Raw genomic sequence first — 20,452 nt, forward strand, 5'->3', positions numbered from 1 at the left:
CTCTCTGCTTCAATTGGGTTTTAGGTTTTCAGGTCTTTCTTTAGTTAAAAATAAAACAAAGAATGTAGCTCCTTGAAGGGATATTTGTGGTCAACGATGTAGGTCATTCATTCATTTAGTGGTGGGGAGGGGGTGATTTATTTTTTTTAAACCTGGCCTCAAAGTGATTATAATCCTGCTTTAAAGAGGCAATATGCTGGAATGGCAGAAGAATGTGGAAAACTCCGCCAGAGTCCAGAACAAATGAAGACCGCTGCTGCCTCCGAATTTCTGCCTCAGTGCACAAGCGATCTCGCTCGGTTCCTCTCTCTCCGTGGCGTGATAAAACGTAGCATCGCCTGTTTCTCTGGCTCTGCTAAGAGGAATATGAATCAAGCTCGAACCGTTCTCATCGCACAAGGCAGGGAGCTATTTCTCAAAGCGATTCGGGGCTGCAGGCAAATGACACCCCTGCCCCTTTGCACACGAGGAAATCCTACATCGCCAGAGACGGGATAAGGTGAAGCCAGCGGCTCGCGCTCGGCTCCACTCCGGCCGCACGCGGCTCCCCCGCTCGCTGCGGCATCGCATCGGGACCTGGCAGGGAAGGCGAATGAAGCCGCTCGGTTTGCCAGGTGAAGGGGCCTCGCCCGCAATGGAAGGAGCCCAGCGGCGCTCCCCTCTCCCGAGGCCGGGCGCCGCCCCGTCACCGCGGGCGAGAAGGGGAAATGGAGGCCGCAAAAGGAAATTCTCCCCCAGCCCGCACGGGCCCCGCGGCAAAGACGCGGCGGGGGAGGAGGGAAGCAGCGCGGCAAAGGCAGGGCTGGAGAAGGAGTGGAAGGGGGGGGGCTGTGGCACGTGACAAAGGCCGAGGCGAAGACAGCAGGGGGGGTGGGATTCTAGAGCCCGGGCACGCAGGGCTGTCTGAGGGGCAGTCGCGCGCAGAGGAGGTAGGGGGAGGGGCGAAAGGCGGCAAACACGCGCTCCTCCGTCGGCGGGCGCATTGAGATGTACGTTTGATCGCAGGCCGCGCGCGCCTCCGGGGGGCGTGGCGGTTCCGCTGAGTGGGCGTGGCTTCCCATGGGGCGCGCGTGCGCTGTGGCGGAGTCTGCGGAGCCGGAAGCGGTGTCGTTAGTCTTGCGCTGGGAGCCGCGGCGCGGAGCTTCCGCCATGGAGGGCCCGGGGCCTGGGCCTGGGCTCGCCGCGCGGCCGCTCACCGAGGATGAAATGGCGGAGGTGAAGAAGGAAGTGAGTGAGGCCGGGGCCGGGCCGGGCCGGGGGCTGGGACGGTCCTCGCCTCCTGCCGGCCGGCTGGAGTGTCACGCGCAGCCCGTGCTGCCGCCCTTCCCGTACCGCTGGGGGGCCGGGAAATCCCCCCCGCAGCCCCTGGGGCGGGGCTCGGCGCGCGCTGCCAGCGACGCCGGGGGCGGCCCTGGGGCCGTTGTCTCTGCAGGTGTCTGGCGGAGACCCCAGGAAGTGCCGCCCCCGGCCCGCGGGGCCCACTGAGCACCCCGGTAAATGACAGACCCCCTGTGTTGCGGGGGGGGGAGGGGGTGCGCCGCTGACCGCGAGCTGGGTTGTCCCCCCCCCCCTTGTCCTGGTCACAGGACACGCGCAGGGGCCCTGGAACAAATAGTGTTGTTCCTTCAGGCAGGATGTCCGCGTGTAACACCGACACTGTAGAAAGGATGAGAGGCCAACCAGGTTGGGGCTGTTTGTGATGGAAAAAATAACACAACTGCCTGGCTTTGAATAGTGAGGCTGAAATTATTTTTCAGTTGTATAGTTCGGAGCCCAATGCATGCCTATTTGTGTTTTGTTTGTTAACTGTTCTCCTGATCACCCAATACCTGAAAAGTAGAATTGACTTCAGAAACCCAGATCTTACATTATTTTGACCCAGGACTGTAACTAGTGTGAGTGGGGCAGTCCTCTGGGGCGCAAAGCTGAAGGGGTGGAAAAATGAGGCCAGAAGTGGCACATGGGGTAGGGGTACACAGGTTTATGTTCCTGCTCCCCTGATTTTTTTTGTTGTGTGCCCCCCAAACCTCTGACAGGCTGGGTGGCCCACTGAGGTGAGTCAGGGGTTGGAAGTGGTGCACCCTCCCTGAGCCCCACCATGCAGGGCTGGCCCAAGCCACCTGGTGTCACCATTCATTCCCCCCCCCCATTGTTCTGCCCTAGGGGTGTGTGGGGCACATTCCACAGTTTGAAAACCTTTGTGAGGTGGTCACATGCCCCCTCCCCAAACCTTTAAATTGTGTCCCCCACACACTATCAACAAACATGTAAGTGCTACCTCTGAATGGGGTGAGAAAATGATGGGGGGGGGAATGGTAAGGGGTGCAAATACGCTTGCTTGTCCTGGGTGCTAAAATGCCTAGTTATGAGGTCAAAGCTGAGCCATAAGTGACTCTAAGGCATAAAAAAGTTAGTGGAAAATACACACAAGGGATTACCAAAATATCAGTATTCTAAGCTTTATTTTTGGTTCCTCTGGTGCCTAACTACATTGGCTGAACAAAAACTATCAGCTTCTAGCAGGCAATATTATTTATTTACTGCTTATTCTCTAGCACTGTGGATGTTTCATTAATATCCATATAGAATCAGGGGTTCTCAAACTGGGGGTTGGGAACCCTCGGGGTTGCAAGGCTATTACATGCGGGGTTGCAAGCTGTCAGCCTCCACCCCAAACCCCTCTTTGCCTCCAGCATTTATAATAGTATTAAATGTGTTTTTAATGGGGGGGTTGCACTCAGAGGCTTGCTATGTGAAAGGGGTCACCAGCACAGAAGTTTGAGAACCCTTATTATAGATGGTTGGTGTCTCCATTCCAGCAGCACGGGGAAGGTCCAAGGGCATGGGGGAAACTACTGCTTAATCTCTTTCAGGGTTCCAGTCACTTCACAGCTGCCATCTCTAAAACAGGAAGAAAGAAGCAAGCTCAAAAATAAATGAGAACTAAATGTTACAGGAGTCACAGTTAAGAGCTTGGTTACATTAGTGTGAGAGGGAGAAAATAATTTGTGCGCCAGTCCTGCAAACACATAGGCACATGCATAAAGTTAAGCATGTGAGTGTGTCTGCAGCATCAGAGCCCTAGATGGTTGAAGATATGCTAGTGTATAATAGATGAGAGGATCCAGACCATTTATTTTGTTGTGAATATTTGAATCAATGTTACAGGGTACAGAGATGTTGAGAAAAGTGGAATGGAGATATCCAGCCTATCAAGATTAAGATAATTTGGCCATGAACTTTAAAAGCAAGAGGAGAAATTTTGTGTGAGACTCAGAAAAATATTTGTTTAGGATGAGGCCTAAGCAAAGAGAAGATCTGATAGTTTTCCAGGATGAAAAAATACACGTCTGTACTATGTAATCTAATTCTAGGCTAGACTGCAAAAACAGCCACTGTGGACTGAGTTGCTTCCTGAAGTACTGAAGTTATTGGTTCATTAATGATTTTTGGCAAAACCTGATGTAACTTGTGATTGAGGTCTTGCCCATTAATTTATTTCTGTTTTCATACACATCTGTTTTGCATGTTGGTGTTACTGCTCCTTGTTGAAATTTGTTTTACTGAATCTCTGAGAGTTACTGGATTGATTTTCTTCAGTAGTTGTTTGTTATCCCACTTCCATCATTAGATGCTTTTTGTTCATTTCAGTGAAGCATGTCTGTTTGACTTTGGTTTTGGTTTCTTAAGTCGTTTTCACTGCTTATGTAATTTACCTGAAGTGCTTTGTCAGAATTTGTGGCACAGGGTTTTTCATGTTCTTGCTTGCTGTTAAAGAACCACAAGAGGGAATAATACTGCGATAGTTAACATCTAAAATTCTAAAACCCCTTCATCTTCAATAAATATATTCTGATTTGAATGTAATACCTAGTCTTTCAAATTTATTTGTTATTGTGACAACTATGCTTATTTAACAACTTTGTTTTTGCAAAAAGGAAAACTGCACCTATGCCACTTCAGTCTTGTCAGGCTTCAGAAACTAAGCAGAGTTGGACCAGGTCAGTGCTTGGATCAGAGACCTGTAGAGAAACATAGGGGCTGCAGGGAGTAATGTGAGTCAATAAAATACATCATTCTCTGAGTCAGTAGTGAACCAGTGTCCCAGTTTGATGATGGGGCTGGGGAGGTGCTCTTTTAGATGAGTTGTAAAATGGAGGTGTATACTGCTTGTGATCACTAGAATTGCCTAGAAATAAGAATGTTAATTTTGGTCCCTTGGCCAAATGCCAGTTTACCTACATTTTCCCCTGTAGTTTTTGTTACGTTTTTCTTATGTTCTTAACTGTTAAACATTTGCTGTATGTCACACTAGTGATAGCTGCATTGGAATGTGAAAATTGAATTAGTATAATTAGTTATTAATTTTTTTGTTTTTAAAATTCATCTGGATGAATCAGTATAACAAATCTGTTTAACAAATAAGAAGCATCTGGCACTGGCCACTGTTAGAAGACAGGATACTGAGCTAGCTGGACCACTGGTCTTAGTCAGTATGGCCATTCCTGTGTTATGTTCATAATATAGGATCATTATTGATATTCTCTCATGCATTTTTTAATACTAGAGAAAACAGACTGTCTCAAATATTAACTTCTTCCCAAACACAAACTGTTAAAATGAAGTTATGGTTGAGATTACTTAATAATTTAGGGTAAAATACATCACAGGGATATTGAAATTATCCTAAAAGCATGTTAAACCAGGAAATTCAGAGTTAAAATTAAACTGAAAAGAAATCTAAATGTTAAGGTATGAAAATGTATAGTTAGGGCACCCAAACAATTTTAACTCTGTCCTGTAGAGAAACCATCCAAAAAACACGTTTATGGTCTTAGTATTTGATATCTCAAATTACACTGATTTTTTTTGAAAGACTCACTAGATTTTCTTTCCCTCTCATTCAAAATGGCCATTGCCTCTCACTGTCCTTTAGACAGCTTCATTAAAATGTCACTCTTTTTACTGCAGCTACAAGAGCAAACAAGATGTTAGGATACATAAGGAAAGGGATGGACAATAATACTGAAAACATAATGCCTTTATAGAAATCAGTGATGCAGCCTCACCTGGAATAGTGTGTGCAGCAGTCCTGGTTACTCCATCTCAAAAAGGATATTACAAAACAGGATGGGGTTTAGAGAAGAACATTGAGACTGATCAAAGGCCTGGAAAAACTTATTTGAAGAGAAATTGAAAAGATTGGAATGGTTTATTTTAGAAGGGAGATGAATAAGAGGGGACATGATAAAAGTACATATAATTTATGGTAAATTGGGAGCTTCCGTTCTTCTTGTCTCAAAACATAAGAACAAGGAAACATTTGATTAAATAAAAGCTGAGTAATTCAAAATCAGTAAGAGGAAATAGCATAAAAAAGTATGTGTGATTAAGCTGTGGAACTTGTTGCCACAGGAACTCATGGAGACCAGGAACTTTTCAAGACTGAAAAAGAACAGCAATGAACCACTCCAGGCAAGACATTTTTCTCAGTCCCAAAGTTTCCTCTTATTCTAAACTCTCAGCACAGCTAGCATACCTCATAAGGCACAATTAATTTTACCTCAAAAGAGAAATTTTAGTGTGACAGATATATCTATTTCCTGCAGTATCCTTGGATGACTTTATTGTATTAAGGGAGATATGACAGATGTGAGACTTGGGAGTTCAAAAGACTATGTTGAAAATGTGCCAGACGCTTTGGACTTTTGGATCAATAAGTGTTAAGTGGATTTCCTGGAGAATCTCTAGGGAGAGGCTAATGCAAATTACCCAACTCTGGTTATGGTATGCCCAGAGAAGTGTTGTCTGCTGCTTACCTGTTACAGAAGGCCAAGATCAAAGGCCTGACCTATATAAAGCGACAGCTGACCTGCCCAGTTTGGGTTCAGGTTCTGGGTCTAACCAGAGGGAAAACCCAATTGTGGGTTTTGAAATGACTAAAACCTACCGGAGCCCTGCATTGCAGTTGGGGTGGGAAACAGGGTGACTGATGGTAAGCTTTTTAGCATGGGTGTAGGTTATTTTATTGTTTTAGTATGTTTTCTCTATCATGCTTTTACCTTAAAAATAAATATGCTTGCTTGGAAGGACTGTGTCGTAATTTATAACCATGGGCAATACACTGGACATAGCCCTCAGAAAGAATGCACAGTGCTGGCAATGATCTTTTTAGGCGGTCTGGCTTGCTGGAATATCGCAGTGTAAAGCAAGGAGTTGTGCAGCCTTAAGATCCTCTGCCAGGAAACAGTGAGACACAGATTTCCACCCAAGAGAAGTGACATCTGGGAAATGTCTAAAGTGGGTGCCCTTGGTGGACTGTGGAGGGGGAATATAGATGCAGTTGCCCTGAAACTGTGACATCTAGCATTTCCCTTTCACCCACAAACCTTAGAATTATCTAGAACAATTATGAGTACATTTTCCAGCATATACTTTCAACATTACTACAAAGGTGTACATGCCATTGTATACAAATCTCATTGGCTATATGTTGCCAGAATACAATTTTTTTTAGTAGTATTGGTGTTCCTTATGTTGTCCCTAGCTGCTGGCATCTGCCAATAAGCTGAAAGCAAATGAAATAAGATATTTTTCTGAATATTTATTAAAAAATATGATTTTCCTGTGGTTTCTTGTGCAGTGATATTCTTAGTTGCTCTATTTCCTGTACTTTCTTCCCTTTCAGATACTACACTGATGGGGGCCATATAAGCATCTAGATGAAGGTAGATAATATCTTGGAGTACTTGTACACTTATTTTAATTAATCATGGTCCTTCCTTCTGATCTTGTACTGAATTATTATGTATCGTTCAATGAATTCTTTCAGCTACATGGTTCCTTTTCTTACCTAGTTAACATGAGAACAACTTCGTAACACGTGATTCTACCCGATTCCTTTATTACAGCCCAGGGAAGCTGATGAGAAGGGCTAATACTTTGCTGACAGCAAGGCTAGAAGTTTTTTAGAAGGTCCTCCCCCCATGCCTGTTAATTAAGAGTTCTCATAGTGTTTTTAGCATCATAATAAAATGTTGTCTGCCTTGTTTTCAGCAGGCTGTCCTAAACTAGGCCATTCACGTGTCTAGCCACTGAGAGAACCTGAGGCTCAATTTTTTTTAAAAGTCTCTCAAACAGGACCCAGTTCATGTGCTGTTAACCAGAATATTGCTGTCAGCACCATTATCCATGGAAACTGATTTCCTTTTGGAATAAAGTCTCTAACTTTTAGCAACTATCTTTTGTTCCCTTCTGTCTCTTCAAATCTCTCTCCTATTCCAAATTTCACTCATGGTCTAGTGCAGTGGTTCTCAAACTTTTTTTTTTCACGGACCACTTGAAAACTGCCAAGGGTCTCGGTGGACCACTTAATGATCTTTCCAAATATTGTTTGTACTGTTAGCTAACTATTGTAAAGCGCTTTGGATAAAAGCGCTATATAAAAAAACTTAATTATTAACATTTTTTGTTCTACAAATAAAGGCACACAACTCATATTTTAATATCCGTAGTTTTACCTTTCTAATGCAATGGATGTGCCCTCTCTCCCCTGCTGCGGCAGCCCCCGAGCTGGGGCTGGGAAGGAGTGGGGAGGTCTCTTCCTGCTGTGGCAGCCCCGAGCTGGGGCTGGGAAGGAGTGGGGGGTCTCTCCCCGGCAGCTGCAACCTTGGAGCTGGGGAAAGTCGCCTCTTTCTCTGCCCCCCTCAGCCCTGCGCATCCCAAATTCCCCTCACTCCCTCTTCTTACTCAACTGTCGCCGCATCTCTTCCCTCCCCCGGCCACCACCTCACCTTACATGTTCATCTTCTCCAGGGTCCAGGGACCTAATTAGGTGAGCCACACCTACGCGACTCCACTAATTAGGTGGGCGGCCCTTCATTCTCTTGTGTGCGGCCGCCCAGGCTTGCATGTTAGAAGAAAATATCCACGGATCACCTGAATGGAGCCTGCGGACCACTGATGGTCTGCGGACCACAGTGTGAGAACCGTTGGTCTACTGTACCTTAGCTTCTCCCAGCTCTTTTCCAGGGCATTTTCACTCTACTCCTGCAAGCACAGCTGAGAAGGTGCTCAGTGGAAGAGTAAAAGCACAGTACTGCTTAGTGATTTTGTCCTTGCTTTTGAAGGATGAATGGTGGTTGGTGTAAAAAACAATGCTGAAATAAGAAACTGAGACACCTGTGAGAAATGGGACTGGTAGTTGAGGGAATGGAGGATTGGAAAACTCTCCAAATTAGAACGTTTTCATTTTTAGTTTTCCCCAAACAATATATTTTTAAATACATCCATGAATTTTCCATGAAAGAGGGCTTATTTGTATATATCCATTGTGTGTGTGGTATAATTATACATATGAAATGTGGGTTCTTTTGGTTCAGAACAGATTCATTTTTTTAAAAGCACATTATATATCAGGCATCATTTTATACCTATAGAGAAATAAGCATCCTTAATAAATATTCACTATTGGGAAGTGAACTATCTCCAATTCAACAGCTTAATCATTAATATTTGGGGGATTTTCTTGCCATGCTGTATTAGGAGGAGATCATCACTAGACAGGGAAATCTGCTGGTGGGCCAGGATGGTTTGTTTGCCTGCAGCGTCTGCAGGTTCAGTTGATCGCAGCTCCCACTGGCCGCGGTCTCCCATTCCAGGCCAATGGGGGCTGTGGGAAGCGGCAGCCAGCACATCTCTCGGCCCACGCTGCTTCCCGCGGCCCCTATTGGCCTGGAACGGCAAACCCCAACCAGTTGGAGCTGCGATCGGCCCAACCTGCAGATGCTGCAGGTAAACAAACCGTCCCGGCCTGCCAGTGGATTTCCCTGATGGGTCGCATGCCAAAGGTTGCCGATCCCTGGAGTAGACTGTACACGAGGGTTGAAGAGAGGGTTAATCACCATACCCCACAACCAGCGCAATGATTTCTCAGTTTGGAATGAATTAGTCCAAAGGAAGAAAATATTCTTTCTACACCAGCAGAAGACACTACTGCTGTTAAAAGTGAGATTATCACGTCATCAGTCTCTGAATCCAAGTGCTTAAGTGACTTCTACCAGTTCACTGGTGTGACTTTCTTTAAAACAACATCAGCAAACACATATTTCTTGAATGGTTCACCCTGAGCTCTGAAGTTTATTATAGTTGGCATTATGGAGGGATGATTGCTGGATGTCCATGTCATAGCCAGCTCTTCTTCTTCAGCAGTTAAGGTTTGACCCTGGTTCCGAGTATTGAGAATATTTGCAAGAAAATGACCTGGAGATAGTGCTTGTCCCATTCGTTTTTTTAATTCTTGTAATTTAACTCTGTCATTGCAAATTCCTCTTTTTAAAATCTCACTCTGTTCCTTCCAAATTTCAACAGCGTCAGCAATAAAACAGCTATTTCCCTGCATTTTGTTCAAGGCTATAGAAATAGGTTTCAGGGTACACAGCATGTGTTCAACATTTCTCTTAAGCCCAATGTTGAGAACTTTGGCTGTGACAGTGCCATCTATTTTTCAATGATTTTCTTCACAAACTATCATCAAATTAGGCTAGTTCTTGATCCGGGGCTTAAAACAGTCCACTACTAAGTTCCATCACATGTCTTGTGGGAAAGTTAGCTTCATTTCTCCCACTTTTTTCAGAGCAGCTACTGCAAAGTGGTTGTTATGGAAGTATTTGCGATTTTAACATTAGCCTTTATTTCTGGAACACTGAAGTCTTTGGCTTGGAGGTGCATCAAATGAGCACTGTAACTGTATGTTATTAGCTTGGGACTAATAATGTCTTCTAATCTTAAATACATTTGCAGCATTGTCTGTGACCAAACTGGGTACTAGACATTTGAATTTTTTTCACAGTTTGTTATAGCTTTTACGGCTACTTCTTGTAAGTATTCTCCTGTGTGTGCATTTCTTGATGTATCAGTTGTTTCTGTAAGGAAGACATTGCCTTCTTCTGTTGTGTCACAAGCACATACAACAGGATCATTGTAGACATTGCTCCACCCATCAAGAATTAGGTTAACAATTTTACCTTCTAGACCTTTTGCACACTGCTCAATTTCTCTTTCATACATTTTATCCAGCAATTTGCCTGGGACATCTGCTCTATTGGGTGGTCTATCCTGGTCTTAATGACTGAACCATGTTAATGAGTTGTGGGTTCTCAATCATACGGAAAGGAAAGTTTGTTGCATAAACAAACTGGGCACTTTTTTCATCTATTACCTCTTTTTGTAATCTGCTGGTTCTTATCACACACTTATCTCTGGTTGTTTCTAGATGATGGAGATTTTTTTTTTCCTTTTTGCTCCATACATGATGTGATTGAAACTCTCATTGGCAGATAACGCTGAAACTATAGAAAATGATGGCAGTCTTGAAGGTGGATAGTCTTCAGAATCCTGTATGTTGAGGATGGATTCTCCTAAACAAAATATTGCAGTTATTTAATTATTACCACCATACTGTTCATTTAGTATTACTCATTGCATTCAATGACAGTACTACTTTAAAGGTGAAATTGTAAAAAGAAGAGCTGCCTATTTCAGCTATTTATTTTTTATCACAACTGCATCTAAAATGATAGTACCATAGAATAACAACTATATTTTTTGCTCAAACATGAAAATTCAAGAATAGTCCAGAAGGAAGACAGGCAGTCCTTAAGAAAGAAGTATGAAATAAAGAAGTTTACCAACCTGAAGATCCTGCATGTTCAGACGTTCCTTCTCAGGAGGAAGCTGTGTTGAAGATGATGAAAGGAACACTTCACATGATGTTTCATTCGGGCAACCAGGCCTTGCATTTCTTTGTTGCACTGTTTGCATTTTGCACACATGCCTCTTACCCACAGGTAGAGGAACTTCATTAAAATATTCCCAAACTGGGTCTCTTTTATGGCCTGCTGCCATTACAGGTTTTCCCTTCTAGTGAGAGAATGGTATGGTAGATCTCAAATCAATGAAGGCTACACTCAGACCTCAAGACTTGTGGAATATGCTGCTCAAACAGTTTCACTTTCGTTTCTACTGCCTGTCCCTCCCTTCTCACATTTATCTCCAGACTTTGTCTCTTTGTCCAGATCTATTCCGCCCCCAACAATCTTCTGTTCATTGAACTTTTTGAAACTTGGCACTTTTAGAGAGAGGTGATGGATTGACTCTGTGTACACAAATTTGCAGAGGGACAATAGGGTTGAGCTCTGTTATTTCTCACCTCTATATATTTATTTATTTTAAAACATTTTTGCTGTTAACAAGCATGTTCTCTCTGGAGACACAAATCCAGTTTGAGAACTGCAAAACTAAGCATCTCTGATGGTATCTTCTAGACTGTGAGCTGAATCTCATTGGGTAGATAGAAAGATTAACCTAAATAATCTATACAGAAGCCCCTGGAACCTGATAAAATTGGGTCCCTGATCCATGAACTATTGGAACTCATTAACAAAACTTTTCTTAAACATTACATCAGAGGTGGGTAAACTATGGCCCGGGGGCCGCATCTGGCCCTTGAGCTCCAGCCAGGAAGCAGGGTCCAGGGCTTGTCCCCGCTCTGTGCATGCCGGGGCTCCTCGCAGCTCCTGGAAGCAGCAGCACGTCCCCCCTCTGCTTCCTATGCATAGGGGCAGCCAGGGGGCTCCATACACTGCCCTGCATCTCCCATTGGCCGGCAACCACAGCCAATAGGAGCTGCAGGGGCAGCGCAGAGTCGCCTGGCCGTGCCGCCGCATAGGAGTCAGAGGGAGGACATGCCGCTGCTTCCGGGAGCTGCTTGAGGTAAGCACCACCCGGAACCTACACTCCGACCCCGTCCTGCACCCCAATCCCCTGCCCCAATGCTGATCCCTCTCCTGCCCTTCGAACCCCTCAGTCCCCACCTGGAGCACCCTCCTGCACCCCCAACCCCTCATCCCCAGCTGCACCCCCAGCCGAAGCCTTCACCCCCTCCCACAACCCAACCCCCAATTTTGTGAGCATTCATGGCCCGCTATACAATTTCCATACCTAGATGTGTCCCCCAGGCCAAAAAGTTTGCCCACTCCTGCATTACATGAATATATTTTCTCATACTGGTACTATAGAATTAGAATTTATAATCCCTATTCCATAATGAGATATCTTTGTGCTATAATGTATCTTAATTAAAACTATCTTTAGATAGGGTTTTTCCTCAAAAAGCATTTTCTTCAAAAATCCAATTTAAATAAAAAATTCTGACTTTTTTTTTAAATCATTGATTTTTATCCACCCTGGTTTTTCTTACGTATTTCTTTGAAGCTTTGCAAGTGGTAGCAACAATAGGCGATCTAGAGTAGACAAAGCATGGGTGGCTACCAGCTTTTAATACTGCCATATCTGAGCAAACTGAGACCAATAGTAGCTGGCCTGTACTAGATCAGTGTGTCTCAACATTTCCAGACTACTGTATGCTTTTCAGGAGTCTGATTTGTCTCGCATACCCCCAAGTTACATCTAACTTAAACTACTTGCTTACAAAATCTGACATAAAAATACAAAAGTGTCACAGCACACTATTACTAAAACAGTGCTTACTTTCTCATTTTTACTGTATAATTATAACATAAATCATTTGGAATATAAATATTGTACTTATATTTCAGTATGTAGTTTACAGAGCTATATAAACAAGTCATTGTCTGCATGAAATTTTAGTTTGTACTGATTTCGCTAGTGCTTTATATGTAGCCTGTTGTAAAACTAAGCAAATATTTAGATGAGTTCATGTACCCCCCTGGAAGGCCTCTGCGTACCCCCAGAGGTACATGTATCCATGGTTGAGAACCACTGTACTAGATCTCCCACTAATGTTCATGCAATGATGTGAAATTAAAAAAAGGTTATCTAGTCATCAGTTCTGGTCATTAGCCAGTTATGTCACATTAGGAACTGTACTCCCGATTTGGCTCCAATGCATTCATCCACCTGATGAACCAAGGGTGTATCTAAACTAGGATAAAAGGTGAGTCTTTAGAAACAGTTAGCTAGTCAAGTGAAAGTCTAGGGTTCAATTTGATCAGTGAACCGGTGTACATAAGGGAAGTTTTATTTGGGGGTTTTAAAATGTGTTAGGTAAGGTGTTTTTTAAAATCCTTTTTATTCTAGTGTAGATATACCCTAAAAGAGCAGCTTTCTGCCTCTCCTTTAGAGGGAGCTAGTACCTACTTGACTAGGTCTGATACATACACAATCCAGTAGAGGACAGTGGTGTGTTTATATATACGTACATTAAATACAATAATTATTTTATAGTATCTTTTGTATAGAAGACCTGGACCCACTTTGGTTTTCATACGAGATGGGGCTATATTTCATTACTGTCTGAAGTGTTCCTTATGTATCAGTTTAATGTTTAGGGTAAAGAATATATAAATAAGATTTTATTAGACTTGTATATCATTAATTTTTCCTTTTGAAAAGTGCTTCAGATAGTAAAATAACATATTCTCTAGTTTGTCACCTTTAGTCTACTTGCCAGAGATACAGTAGATCTTGGAACTGTCTCTGTAGTGTCATAGCTGTGCATGCCACTTTATGGATATGAAATACAAGATCCCTGCCCCAAATAAATTAGTCTAGTAAAAATTAACACAAGGAAAGATGGAAAAATAATTTTTGGTGAGTGCATCAACATGCTAATGCCTTAAGCAACAATAGCTGGCTACTAAACATGTGAGCACTAAGTTTACTCAAATTGATAAATCGCCCTGTGTTGCTTTTTCTCTTTAAATTTTAAGCAAATCAGATAGCTGCTCAGCCACTCATATTAAGGCATTGGGCAAATGTTTAAATGCTCAGTACATACCCACTGTTTCTGTAGGAACCCTGCTTCATTCAGTACACAGGTTAGATAGCATACAGGAAACAGAGTGAGAAATAATTGTCTTATGCAGGGGTCATGCATCAGTCTGCAACTGTAACAGGGTAAATCTGGAGTAAATTATTACAATAGTGAAATTACCCTGAATTTTCACCAGTATAACTGAGTAGAACTGGGTCCTCTGTGCACAGGATGGATGATGTAGTGATGTTGCAAACCTTTGTCATACGTGGAGAGCTGTCCAACCTGCACACTAAATGAGGCACAAGTTATGTGAAAATAGCAATAAGGAATGTGCATGAGAGCAGAGTTAAGATGGCACACAACCTTAACTTTAAAGAGTCCTGTGGCACCTTATAGACTAACAGACGTATTGGAGCATGAGCTTTCATGGGTGAATACCCACTTCATCGGGTGCATGTTATTCGACGAAGTGGGCATTCACCCACAAAAACTCATGCTCCAATACGTCTGTTAGTCTATAAGGTGCCACAGACTCTTTGCTGTTTTTACAGATCCAGACTAACACGGATACCCCTCTGAACCTTAACATTGGCATTTCTTGATTTCTTTTAAAATGTACAACTTGTTCCTCTGTGTGTGTGTGTGTGTGTAAAATTGAGATTATCTGTATTCTTCCTTTCCTTCCCTTCAGTTTTTTCTTTGACTAAAACAGGATGTTGAACCGAATCTCTTAATAGCAATTCTCCCTCTAGCAATATGCATCACTTCATCAGAAGCAGCCATTTCCTGTTGAAATGATGAATCACTGACGTTATAATGGTGTTGCTAGAAGTTAACAATATTTAGCAATTTTTCCAGCAGTTCATGGACTAATATTTAGTATGTAGTGTTTAAACACTCTAGTATCTATCTTAATCAGGCATAAGTTAATCCAAAGGCTGACCATCCTTCATTTTGGCTATAGTGCACAGTTAAACCACAACTATATGAACACATTACTACTTTAATATTTAAAATATATTTATATTTAATTTCCTCTGGGCCTTATTTAATGGAAGACTGTTTACCTGAGAGGGAGATTTCACTGGGTGTTACTTTTTAAAAAAAAGTTATAAATACATTATACAGATACACGGAGAATGGATCTCTGGCTGCTGGGTAACATGGCAGTGGGGTTTCTAGTTCCGAAATGTAGGTTTATAATCCAGTACTGATACCATCTGAATTTTAATGTTTTCCAATATATCCTCCTAGCCACATTGAAAATCAGCTAATGACAGTAATGTTTTATTTTTTTAGGCTTTAGAAAGGATGCGTCCCTATTTGTGTGACAAAATTATAGCGGAGAGACACTTTGATTACCTGCGTTCAAAGAAAATACTCACTAGAGAGGATGCTGAAGAAATATCTTGTCGACCCTCAAGTAGGAAGAAAACTGGGAAGTTATTGGACTACTTAGCAGAAAATCCAAAGGGACTAGATACTTTGATTGAATCTATTAGACGAGAAAGAACACAGAACTTCCTGTTAGAAAGGATAACTGATGTGGTGTTGAAAGTCAAAAATGAAAAACTTGAAGCTCTCAAAGGTGAGATGTTTAAATTGTTAAATGGCAAAGTAGATGTTTATCTCAAGGACTCTGTAAAAGTATGTAAACCAAAAAACATGTCTGTCTTAGCTTCAGAATTCCTTTGGTAATAGGGATACCACCTTTGAAGAAGTCTCTTGCAGGACAAACAAAGGACATTAGACTTGGATTTAAGCCCCTAGGGACAAGTACCATGTCTTCCTATGTCTTTTTGCCATGCTAAGCACAGTGATGCTTAATCAATCACAAAAAATAATGATCATGATTTATGATGTACACAAAGTATTTTTGCATCTTGATCTAAATCTGTCAAACTTTGCTTTCCATGAGATTATATTGCAGAATTTGAGCTTGGTGATCAGCTTTCCTGATGGGTTTTCTCTTGTAACCCTTTTTTTTAAAACTTGCTATGCGCCTTAACATAAAATGAGCCTGTATTAGAAAACTAAACCATCACTTTGTGTGTCAACATTAAACAAAGCTATAAACCCCAAAACCTTGTGTATATATGCACATATGTGCTGCTGCCTCAGCCTAGCATGCATGGACAAGGATTTTTTATGTTGACACACAGAAAATTGAATCACAACTTGATGTCACAGAGTGTATTCAAAGTTGAAATTATATTGTAATTCATAGCTCTAAAAATACCCAGCAATTGGTTCTAAGAAATATAAGTTGAAGAGAAGATGAAACCTAGAAGAAAGTAAATCTTAACAGATTCTTCTCTCCAAGGTTTACATCTTCCCTGTTTTGCCTGACCTTGCTTACAAAAATAAGGCCCTGTTCCCAGTGAATTAGATCCATAGAACTGCTAGCTGTAGAAAAAGTTGAAATACTTCTCTTTTCACCTAAAAAATGTCCTTTGTTTTTGAGTGCGGGGTAAAGTGAATGTTTGGCCTGTGTTCTCCTGCCAGACTAACTTGAAACTGAAGCCTTACTTACCTCAAAGACAGCGTATCCTTTTCAAGAGGTACTCTGTCTTTACTGATCCAGAAAAACACATTCAAGTTGACTGTGACAAATACTCGTTGGTCTCCTGCAAGGAGCTCTGTGTAAATCATACAGGCCAAAATTTTCAAACTGGAATGCCTAGACTAAGGCTTCTAAATCCATATTTAGGCACCTAAATATAAGCAGCTTAGTTCTTACAAGGCCTTGGCACCTGCAGCTCCTGCTGACTGCACTGGAACTTGTGATTCTCGGCATTTGTGAAAATCTAGCCACTTTAATGTAAGAAGTTAAATATGGATTTAAGAGCCTAATGTTAGCCCTCAATTTTGAAATGTCTTAATGAATTATAAAAGTCTCAATTACTTCCCTTGGTTAAAGTAGTAATAAAAGGAAAGAGAACGTAGAAGGGGTTCCGTTTCTGCAGTTTTTGTGCTGTAAAAAAAATTTCATACTTGCCATTTTCATAAATATCAGGACATGAGATGGGGGACAGGATTCCTGAGAGGAAAGAGGTGGGGATAGGGATATTGGAGAAGATAGATGGGAACAGAATGGGAAGACGAAAAGGACAATTAGTTTTTGTGAAAGATTAACTAATTTGACTTTAATTCACACTGGAATGATGTGATGTCAGGTGAGACTGAAGTTGACAGGAGAGGTGGTCTACAAGACAAGTGGTTCACTTCGATAAAATTTAAGTACCTGTGCTCTAATTTGATGGCTTTTAGAACATTTTAATAAATGTCATTGAAGTAATTTGAGGGAGAAGCTACCTAGATACATAGCAAATTGTAATAACATCCAATCTGGTTTTCTTTAGGTCTGAGCTGCAGCAGCTGTATGACTTCAGTGTATGGAGGAACAAATAATCTTTCTAGGTCATATTCTGATGAATCTAATTACTATGAAAAAGTAAAAGGATCTACCCATAATCAACCAGAAGAACAGTTTAGTACAGCTGCTTTTGTGTCTGCTTCATCTCTTCGTTCAATGAATTTACCAATTGTGGAGATGGGAAGCACAGAAAACGCAGTCTTCTCAACCACGCTTCCAGGACCTGGGGATCCTGGAGCACCCCCTCTTCCACCAGAACTGCAATCTGAACAACAGGAAGCCAGTGCCAGTTCAAGTGACAATCGTTTTCTGCCTTTAAGATCTCGTTCTCTTCTACCACAATGACTTCAATGACTCTTTTTCCTGTCTCTTTACTTAAAGGACGGGGTGTTGTGAGACTTTTACATATCTTTGCAGGCAGCATATTAGTATGTTTCCAAACTGTAAAATCACAAATAGGGGGAAATAGCCTATATGAGTTGCCCAAAAAAAAAAAAGAAAAGTTTAAAGTGGTAATCAATTGATTCTGTATCTGACAGTTTCTGGAAGTCTGTGATGCCACTAGTGCTGTACCCTTTTTTTTTTTTTTTTTTTTAAGGATTTCATGCTAATGTTGTCATTACTTAAATTTTTCCAGGCAGTGGAACAAATGTTTATCCTCCAACATTAACAGATTTTGATATTTTTAGCAAGTAGAGGGGAAATGGCTATTACAAAAGAGAACACTTTAAAAGGACTTTCTCAGAACTTATATATTTGTACTACTTCTAAAAGTTTGCCAAACTAATCTTTTACGTGGCATTGGGTAAATTCTTCCCTCAAATTTATGCACACACCACTCCCATTGGGAGGGCAGAACTTGGCTTTTTGTACCCATGCATTTTTTTTAAATGCTTATTGTCAAATAATTCTCAATATGCTAATTTTCTGAACCTTATGCTATATTTTCATCTAAACATGAAAGGCAGATACTACACTGATTCGAGTTCATATATGATAAATGCATTTTCACTTATTGTTTTTAAATATAATATAGAAATCATTGGTTTGAGATGCATTTGTTTTAATTTAAATTTATATTAATAATGGAAAGGAATGTCAGCTGTTCAGATCCCAGTAAGGGAGTTGCTCAGTAGCTTATTTATAAAATGCCTTTATTTAAGTAAGGGCATGCTTCTGTAAGGAGTGAAAGGTGCAGTATTTAATGGGTGGACCTAGCAGGAGGATGTCTTTAACTGAAGTACTCAAGGAAATATTGCACTCAGATACTTAATTTTTACACCCTATAGTAACACGTTTACATTGCAAGTGATTTAAAATCTAAACCAAGTTTTAACTATTTTAACATGGGAAAAGTTCTCATCTTCTGACATAGTACAATATGTTTAATCCTTTCATACTTTCCTTCTCTTTCTAATCCTCACTTTGTAAGATTGAATTTTAGAAGATTAAGTGTAGAAGTGCAAAATGACAAATTTAAAAACCGTATTACTCAGGATTATGTAGATGTCTTTACACAGAATATTTTTCTAAAGTTACATTTTCTGCTTATCAAAAGGTAGACTGGATTTTATTTAAAATGTATAATTCTGACACTGACTGCTCAAGTAAGATAAGTATTCTAGTCTGTCACACCCAGATTCCATTTCTAATGCTAATTCTCCTGCAGAGGCTATATGCTCAGCCTCTAGACTTCAGAGGAGAGCTGCCTTAGGTTGTTCATGGGTGATGACAGCCAAAAGGAGGCTGGTCCCATTTGGGGACTGAGAAAAGTAATCAACAAAAGTATCCTATAGCTATTTGTTGTTCATGTCTGACTAGTCCATGGATGTTAACTCAGTTCAAATAAACTGTCAAGTTTAATTAGAATATCATGTAGAAACAACTTTAGTATAAGAATGAGGTAGCTTACATATGACACAAATATGGGCTGCTTTTATTAATATATGACACACCAATCACTATGTTTTCAGGTATCCATCCATCTAAAGCACACTGAGCCTGATTTTCAAAAAAGCAGATTACCCACAAATTCTATTGGAGTTGTGGGTCTCAGCACTCTTAAAAATCAAGCTAAGTGTCTTCACACCCCTACATTTTGAACATTCCCAACCATTTTTTATGAACTCTGCAGGTATTATCTATTGTAACTTATTTTGCTATCCTGTTGGAAGTGATTATAGAAATTAGGCTAATTTACTCTGTCTGAATCTGAGCCTGAGAATTGCCGAGAGGCTTGCAGTCAGTGCATCCAATTTGCCTTCCACTCAAACTAATGCTAAAACTTCTTTGGGAGCAAGAGCAGGCCCATTGAGAAGTGAATGGTTCAGCAATTTATATTATGTACTTAATCTCTCATGGGATAGAGTTCTGCGGTTACAGGAGATCCCCCAAAATTGGGTGAATGCGGGAGCAGGGGTTGATCCTGTGCAAACCAAAAATATGCAATGTACATGGGTTCATAATGTGAATGTTAGAGATTTGCTAGATAACTACCAAATGTCTGAATGTGGACCACAAACTCTGTGTGCAGTAATTGCTCCATTGTATTAACCTGAGATCTTTAATGAATGTGTGTAATCTTACCAAATGCTTGAAACCTATGCATTTTTTTAAACAAAGACTTAATATCACAAACTGTGTTGAAATTTTTTTTTTTGCATATTTGCTTGCTTCTCTCCTCCACACCCTCCCCATTACCTTTCTTTGTGGCTTCTGTTACCTTAAAACAAAACATCTGTGGTCTGAGCTGCTCAAACCGGCTATAGATTACTGCAGTATGCTAATCTACAACAATTCCATGGCATTGAATTCTGGAGCACTATTGAGGAAAAGGTGTGCTTGTTGAAGAGTACTCCCCTAAGTCACAACTCCTGATTCTTGTGAGTGCCCATCCTCACTTGAGGCTTGAGCATTCCATGGAACTCTTCCTAGGTTGGAAAGACTCCAATGTGTAATTTCTAACCTAACCTCCAATAGCATGATCTTAAAAAAAATTTAAAAAAATGAACACTGATATGTTCATTGGCAGAAAGATAGAACTATCTTCCCTCATCTGCTGTGTTTGAGGAGAAGGGGAGGGATGGGGTGGGTGGGTACAAGGATTTAAATCAGGCTTCATTCTGCTTCAACTTTCCTGACTGATCTATAGAAGGTGCTGTGTTGAGCCAGACCCTTTGAACACTAGTTGGCTAAGGTAGAATTATACTCACCTGGGGAAGAACACATCTTTAAAATGATTGAGAGAGCATGACTGGAAAAGGTAACAGGCTGGAGAG

At 41.3% G+C, this 20,452-nt stretch overlaps 1 protein-coding gene across 7 annotated transcripts; it reads left to right on the top strand.

The window, feature by feature from the left end:
- Positions 1–480: 480 nt before the first annotated feature.
- On the top strand, positions 481–19,811 carry BCL10 (BCL10 immune signaling adaptor). 7 transcript variants are annotated; one of them, XM_039485601.1, is made up of 6 exons: positions 1,086–1,227; positions 3,939–4,055; positions 5,416–5,475; positions 6,689–6,728; positions 15,098–15,386; positions 17,161–19,811. In XM_039485601.1, exons 4-6 carry the CDS (start codon positions 6,723–6,725, stop codon positions 17,517–17,519), a joined length of 654 nt encoding a protein of 217 aa, XP_039341535.1. In that variant the 5' UTR covers positions 1,086–1,227; positions 3,939–4,055; positions 5,416–5,475; positions 6,689–6,722; the 3' UTR covers positions 17,520–19,811. The 7 variants fall into 7 exon arrangements, with proteins under 7 accessions (XP_039341541.1, XP_039341534.1, XP_039341536.1 ...); XM_039485603.1 differs by having other exon boundaries at positions 3,939–4,001; XM_039485602.1 differs by lacking the exon at positions 3,939–4,055 and having other exon boundaries at positions 1,084–1,227.
- Positions 19,812–20,452: the final 641 nt, after the last annotated feature.

Source organism: Mauremys reevesii, linkage group 8 (genome assembly GCF_016161935.1).
Source record: "Mauremys reevesii isolate NIE-2019 linkage group 8, ASM1616193v1, whole genome shotgun sequence".
In the NCBI taxonomy this organism is placed as follows: Eukaryota; Metazoa; Chordata; order Testudines; family Geoemydidae; genus Mauremys; species Mauremys reevesii.